This window comes from Hibiscus syriacus, unplaced genomic scaffold (assembly GCF_006381635.1).
Source record: "Hibiscus syriacus cultivar Baekdansim isolate YM2019G1 unplaced genomic scaffold, ASM638163v2 tig00001120_pilon, whole genome shotgun sequence".
NCBI classification, from domain to species: Eukaryota; Viridiplantae; Streptophyta; class Magnoliopsida; order Malvales; family Malvaceae; genus Hibiscus; species Hibiscus syriacus.
Genome location: NW_024061845.1, coordinates 2,388,902 through 2,396,103, shown reverse-complemented (window position 1 = coordinate 2,396,103; position 7,202 = coordinate 2,388,902). Strand labels below are relative to the sequence as shown.

At 34.1% G+C, this 7,202-nt stretch overlaps 1 protein-coding gene across 4 annotated transcripts; it reads left to right on the top strand.

The window, feature by feature from the left end:
- The first annotated feature begins 573 nt into the window (after positions 1–573).
- On the top strand, positions 574–6,518 carry LOC120123652 (protein RRP6-like 2). Of its 4 annotated transcripts, none has more exons than XM_039142510.1 (13): positions 574–1,138; positions 1,184–1,402; positions 2,131–2,286; positions 2,528–2,686; positions 2,759–2,842; positions 3,299–3,378; positions 3,599–3,649; positions 4,054–4,162; positions 4,814–4,896; positions 5,528–5,573; positions 5,773–5,860; positions 5,953–6,122; positions 6,333–6,518. In XM_039142510.1, exons 1-13 carry the CDS (start codon positions 680–682, stop codon positions 6,387–6,389), a joined length of 1,761 nt encoding a protein of 586 aa, XP_038998441.1. In that variant the 5' UTR covers positions 574–679; the 3' UTR covers positions 6,390–6,518. The 4 variants fall into 4 exon arrangements, with proteins under 4 accessions (XP_038998441.1, XP_038998435.1, XP_038998429.1 ...); XM_039142504.1 differs by adding an exon at positions 3,439–3,490 and having other exon boundaries at positions 574–1,402; positions 3,299–3,326; XM_039142498.1 differs by having other exon boundaries at positions 574–1,402.
- The last annotated feature ends 684 nt before the right edge of the window (positions 6,519–7,202 follow it).

Below are 7,202 nucleotides of genomic sequence, written 5' to 3'. Positions count from 1 at the left end.
AAAATCATGGAGTCTTTTGGTGAGCACAAAGCGAACTATTCTTTCGCTTCAATTTAGCTCAAATTTTAGGCTTCAATTGAGCTAAAATTTTAGGCTTCAATCGAACTTCTAATTTTTTTTTTGAGTTTGAGCATTTTCGATTTCAAGTTTTAATATTATATTTCGAGTTGATAATTTTTAGCTCGTGAGTTTTTGAGTCGAGTTGAGCTTACTTTTAAAGTTTTCGAGTTCGAGTCGAGCTCAGCAATACTCGAATTTGACTCGGCTCGTTGAACAAACGATGTCGTTTGGTTTAATTTTTTTTAAAGAAAAAAGTGAATCGGCGGTTCAAACCGGTTTTGTCGGTTTTCAGCCGGTTCACCTCGATTTTTTCAATTTTCAGTCGATTCTTCCGGTTCTTTACCGATTCTGTGTTAATCCGATTTTGGGAGTTAACCGGACGAGATAGGCCACCGGTTCACGGTTCAACTGATCGAACCGGCCGATCCGGTCCGATTTTAATAACATAGCTTAAAATAAACATTTTTCTTTTAAAAACAAATGTTTTTATTTACTAAATATTTGATAAAAATACTTTCTTTCCTCTTTTAGTTTTTTTTCTTTCCTCGTCGTCTTCAATGAAATAAGCAGCAAAAAATTCCTTAAATCCTAACCCTTCTTCACCTAAAACCCTAAAACCATGAAAAATGACAACGATCCCATAGCAATGGAAGCCCGATCTGATCATTCAAAAAATGCCCAATATATTAAAACCCTAGTTCCAGGTCCTCTCTCTTCCTCTTCGCGAACCCTCCCTTCCAATCAAGAATTTAATTTCTTTAACAACTTCGACAATTTCAGACTCCCCATCAATCAAATCGATAAGACATCGGATTCTTTGCTGCAAATCATTGGCTCGTCGTCTAAAAACTCGGGCCCCAACAATTCGATCAATTTTCCTAACAACATTGACAGGATAGCCGACGATGAAGCTTATCGTTGGCTCACTGGTATGAACGACGGAATCTTGGAACAATTCAACGTTTCCGTCGACGAATTTCAAAAGATTCGAGAGAAAGAAGAGGAAATGGGTTGCGTTGATGGGTCGGATCCGAGCAATAACGGGTTTCAATTGGTTCAGGGTAATAAAAAAAAGAAAGGGGATGGTGGTTTAACAAGAGACTCAGTTTGTGAGTCACCGAGTGGGATGGAAGGTTGGAATTCGAGTTCTTATTCGGGAGTGAAGGTGAAGAAAGGGGCGTTGGCAGCGGTGACGACGGGGAAAGCGAAAGTTCCATTCCATATACCTTCGATAAGGAAGCCGCAGGAAGAGTATAATATTCTTGTGAACAATTCGAATGAGCCTTTTGTACATGTTTGGTTGCAGAAGACTGAGGATGGGCAGCGTTTTGTTCATCCAATGGTCGGTTTTCTCTTGTTTGATATATGTTATTTCTTTTGTTAACTTTGTTCACTTTTGTTGAGGTTAGTCAATTTGCATGTTATCGTTGTTTTGTATATGCTTTCTTTAATATTTCTGATTCCGTTTTGAAATGCTTTTATTGGTATTGCTGGGAGATAGATTTGGTGATTTTATTAGATTTTGAGCGATGGGTTGTATGATTTGCTAGGGCATGAATTTCTTGAAAGTAGCAAGAATTATTAAAATATTTATTTGAACGTTTTCATATCTCTGAAGTTAAGGAACCTTGCATGGTTGAAAAAGAATGAAAAAGATTTTTGGTAAAATAGACCACTGAGGTGATAGTGTTTGTGATGTTCATTGATTTGTCGAAACCGTTCTTTTACTTAAGTTCATTTTTCTTATTTTCTTTATTGATGCAAATGTTTATTTTAGATGCAGTAACTAGATGATGGGAAAGTCGCAGTTGTTTTTAAATCATGTTCTTAATAGCTACCTTGGTAACAAAATCTAGATATGGATGTGACAAAATATTCCCTTTTCTACTTCTTGTTGTATATCTGTAGTTCACATACATCCCACTGTGTTCAACAATAGTTTGTAAATAATTGGCTGTTTCTTTTGGCCAAAAATTTTTGGCTGCTTATCTTTCATCCTCTTTTTTTTTCTTTTGCTTGCAAATTAACAGAGCTTTTTTTAAATATATTTTATTTGCTCTTCTTTTACAGGAAAAAGAATCTGTTATGGATTTTGTGGATAAAGATATAGCAGATATTGAGCCCATAATACCCCCATCAATTGAGTCTACCCCATTCAAGCTGGTTGAGGAAGTAAAAGATTTGAAAGAGTTAGCAGCTAAATTACGCAGCGTGCATGAGTTTGCGGTAAGAGTATGATTAATTTTAATATGCCTTTTATGTGATTTGTTCCTCTATAACTGCATGCCAAGATATCGCATGAAGTCTTTCCCTGGTGACCCTAGTCTGAAGAATGCTGTATGGATCTCTGTTATAAGCGATACCTGTTTGAATGAACCTTGTGTGCACCAAACATTGGTTTATTTTCTTTATTCTCATAAGATGTTACCTCTTTTCATGAATCTAATTTCAATGTAATTATTCTCAGGTTGATTTGGAGCATAATCAATATCGATCTTTCCAAGGATTGACTTGCTTGATGCAAATTTCTACCAGAACCGAGGATTTTGTTGTAGATGCTTTGAAGCTTCGAATTCATATCGGTCCATATCTTAGGGAAATATTCAAAGATCCCGCAAAAAAAAAGGTTGGTTTCTTTGCTGGCTGCAAATTTTTTTTATTGGCCTACTGCATTGTTTGATATCCTTAGTTCACATAGGTTATGCATGGAGCAGACAGGGATATCTTGTGGCTTCAACGGGACTTTGGCATATACTTGTGCAATCTCTTTGATACTGGACAGGTTTTATACCCTCTACTTCTATGAGCTTGAAGATTTTATTTGAGAATTTCTGTTAAATTCTTGGTTGTCTGTATCTTTAAGAATTTAAGTCTGTGTAGCACCTGTTAACTATGAAATTCTTTGTTAGACATGAGAGTAAATTAGCGGAAAGAAAACTGGTATCTAAGACTATATTTGACTACTCCGTACTTGTGGTTTTGATGATTAAACTAACTTAAAGGATGCTAATCTCAATGGAATTTATTGAAGTTAATATGTTGCAGACTTGGAAATGCGACTTCCTAGTGCAGATTCCTTAGAGCCTACTTACCTTAAGTGTCATTGTCTTGATTGGAAAATATTAGGCTTAGTTTTTAGTTCAATGAGAGAATAAAGATAGAATGTTTTGAATTTGAAGTTACAATTTTTGTTGGACTCTTACCATAATGTTGACTTGTTCTGTTTCATGTTTCTCAGGCCTCGAGGGTCTTGAAAATGGAAAGAAATAGTTTAGAGCATCTTCTGCAACACTATTGTGGAGTTACTGCCAACAAAGAGTATGTTTTCTTTTAGATTTGTTTGATCTTCTTCTTCTTCTTTACACTATCACTTCTCAAATAGTTTAGAGCATCTTCTGCAACACTATTGTGGAGTTACTGCCAACAAAGAGTAGGTTTTCTTTTATTGTTTGATCTTCTTCTTCTTCTTTACACTATCACTTCTCTTTGGTGGTAATTTGCTACATCTTCATTAAGCTTGTTAGTCATCTCTTTGTAGGTACCAGAATGCAGATTGGAGATTGCGTCCTCTTCCTAGTGAAATGCTTAGGTAACGTTTTTTTAGCTCTGTTTCACCCTTCAGTTATCTCTCTCATATTAATAATGTCTAACTGCTGCATTTGCACTGTCGTTAAGGTTAATGATTGATTGCTGTTGATCACTTTGTTTTCTAGCAAGAGAGAAAATAAAAGCAATTGTCTCATCTACTGATTTTGAAATTCTAGCATAGATGACAAACTTTGGTTCATTTTTAGGTTCACCTGTTAAGTTGTCTCTTTTAGGTTTGCAATTTTATGCCAATTGTGACACGACTTTAATTTTTTCCTGCAAACTGTGACATGTTTATTCTTTCCTGGACAAACTTTGTGTCATTTTTAGGTTCACCTGTTGTCTCTATTGAAAAATTTCATATGAACTAATTGTTTCTTTATATCATTATTATTTTTATGACAGATATGCTAGAGAAGATACACATTATTTGCTATATGTTTATGATTTAATGAGGATCAAATTGCTCTCGATGCCCAAGGAACCTGAACATATTGATGCTCCTTTGGTAGAGGTACGATACTATAAATCATAGTTCATAGCATTTTCTAAATTGACCTTGGCATTCCATATAGAATTCCCCATCTAGAAGAGAGAAACTAAGAGGTTCCAATAGTCTTAATGTTAATCACATTGTAAGAGTTTTGTCCTATGTTTCCGACTCTTCAATTTTCTTGAAGTACCCATATCTGGCACTTGAGTCCAACACTTGACACGGATATGGTTAGACTTTCCTAAATTTTCCATGTATTTGGTGGATTCTTGGAGGTCATATCCCATATCTTTGTGGACATAAGTGCTTCAAGAAGAATGAAGAGTCCGAGCAAACATAGTCTCAAAGGATCATTCAAATACATGGAGCAACTTGAAAAAATGAAGATACCATATCAGAGACATCTTTATCCAGTACTTACACCACTCTAACAGAGGTTTTGTTCCTTTCCAATTTTCTGGCTTCTTACATTCTATTTTGTTCAAACTTCAAAATATTACCTAAAACATATTTTTTTGTTGTTCTTTTTTAAAAATTGCTTTCTTTTTCGCACTTTGGAGCTTTGTTTTTCACCTTTTCAAAAATGCTTACATGGATGTATGAATTTTGCGGACTTTGTTGCGTTTTGCTATTGATTTGGACTTATCTTGCTAGCTAATTTCTTGCTAGCAGGTCTACAAGCGAAGTTCTGATGTATGCATGCAACTGTATGAGAAAGAGCTGCTGACGCCAAATTCATATCTCAACATATATGGGTTTGTTACTTGCTCAGATCACACAATACATGGTTGCTTGAATGTTTAATTGTCTTATGTAAACCAATGAATAAAAACCTGGGCAGAGGTAAAACCGACGTGACCCTCTAGTCTTCGGTTCAACCGGATGATGCAATTAAAATGTTAAATTTATTATTTTGATATTAAATAAGTATTACTAGTAGATAGTTATTATACATTAGCATTTGGCTTAATGGTTTGGTATGAAGAACAGAGGTAAATTTCAAATGTTGTCACAAAAAGAATTTAATAAAAATAAAAGAAATTGCAAAAGTCAGATTTTCCAGTTGAACTGGCTTTATGCAGGGATGGACCAAGGGGGTGCGGTCGCACCACCTAGAAAATTTAAATTCTCTTATATTTTAGGTTTTTTTCTTTGTATTTTTTATTGATTATCTAATTTTACACCCCCTAAAATTTTTAATATAACTTCTTAAGTTTGCACCCCCTATCATGAATTCCTACGTCCGTCCCTGGTTTTATGCCGGTTCATGGTTTCCTTGGTTCTTGGTTATGTACTGGACCAGATAGAAATAACTAGCCAGTCTGATTTTCATTGCTGATGCAAACTCAAGCTGAATCTTTGTATTTATTCTGCTATTTTATATAGGTTGCAGGGGGCTGGTTTCAATGCTAGACAGCTATCAATTGTTGCTGTAAGTTTTTGTTGTTTTCATATTTAATTGACATTTAATTTACTTCTACAATAACTCGTCAATAGTTAATAAACCACAAGAAATGTTCAATATCAATTTTGATACACATATTTGATGTGCAGAAGCGGTACTGTCAAGATTTTATAGATTGATGATATCCCCATCTTTCGCTTATATGTCTCACTTAAATGGCTTACAGGCGCTTTGTAGATGGCGAGACTATATCGCTCGTGTTGAGGATGAAAGCACTGGTTACATTTTGCCAAATAAAGTACTTCTTGAAATTGGTATAAACTTCAAGTTTTTTTCAGTTTCCATTATATTCATTCCTTTTTTTTACTAGAGTTCTTATTTGGTTTTACACTCTTACTGCTAAAAGCCAATCAGATGCCTGTAACAGCTAGCAAGTTACGTCAATTGTTAAAATCTAAACACCCTTACGTGGAGCGATATCTCGTTGATGTTGTTGACATCATCAGACATTCATTGCAAAATGTTATTGCATTTGAAGCTGCTGCTCAACAACTTAGAATGGGGCGTCTGCTAAATGTAAGACTCGTTACACTGATTGAAATCCCAAATCTGGTTAATAGTATATTTCGTTAATCTGTTCAAGTTCCGTCGGTGTCTATTTTTTTTTATGCTTTTAGGCCTTGAGTGGATTTAGAAATGAAAGATAGTGTCAAGAATTGTAGTTGGGTGTTCATATTATAATTACTGTTTGCGGAGATGAAACGTAAGATTTCTTTTCTTGTGCAGGCATCTGGAGAACATGTAAATGGTAGAACAGATGGGACTAAACAGTTCACTCCGTAATCTGACTGCAAATTGATGATGGGAGCTAGACGACGAGCCGCTTTTCCGGCATCTGGGAATCGAATTGATAGATTCTGTTGAAGTCTCTCCCATGGTGAAAAAAAAAATCCATGTAAGAGAAATTGAAACGAAAAAGAAAATGTTCTGAAATTGTAGAGATAAAATCTTTATCAATAGAAAAAATAAAAATGAGTTTTTTTTTTCTTTTTTAGTTTATTCTTGAAGATATATTATTATTTGATTCGTATTTTGAATTCTCAATATATTAAAAACATAATCAAATAGTAATGATGATATTGATGTATGGTAAGATAATTTATCATTAAAAAATTAATAGTGATATCGATATATTATTATAAGATAATGTCATATTAAAATTTAAAAATAATAAAAAGTATTATATACTCTCACTGTTAATTATTTATCGATAATAATTAAAATATAACGTTAGGTATAATTTTAATAATAATAATAATAATTGAATGATCAAAATAAAAATTGAATAATAATTAATTGTTTAAATAGGTAATTTTGACGGCAAAGAACATCCAATTTCCCATCAAAATCTTTGAATTTATTTCTAGGAAAATAATTGAGCAATGAAAGTGAAATGCGAAGGACATTATTGATGGGAGGAATCCCCACAAGCTTTTACATCAGCCAAATCTATGGTGGGCTTTTTATATTATTTCCCTAAAAGAAATAACTTTATATCTTTTATTGGATTGGATTCCTTTTAAAAAGTGCCCCTAAATTATTAATCCGCTGCTCTTCGCTGTTAAGTTCCTATTGTCACCCTCTAAGTACGTGGAT

Coding starts and splice junctions, on each gene's coding strand:
- LOC120123652 (XM_039142504.1), top strand. CDS start 680: ATGAAAAATGACAACGATCCCATAGCAATGGAAGCCCGATCTGATCAT. Junction 2,687..2,758: donor AAGATCCCGCAAAAAAAAAG/GTTGGTTTCTTT, acceptor TAGTTCACATAG/GTTATGCATGGAGCAGACAG. Junction 3,327..3,438: donor GGTCTTGAAAATGGAAAGAA/ATAGTTTAGAGC, acceptor ATCACTTCTCAA/ATAGTTTAGAGCATCTTCTG.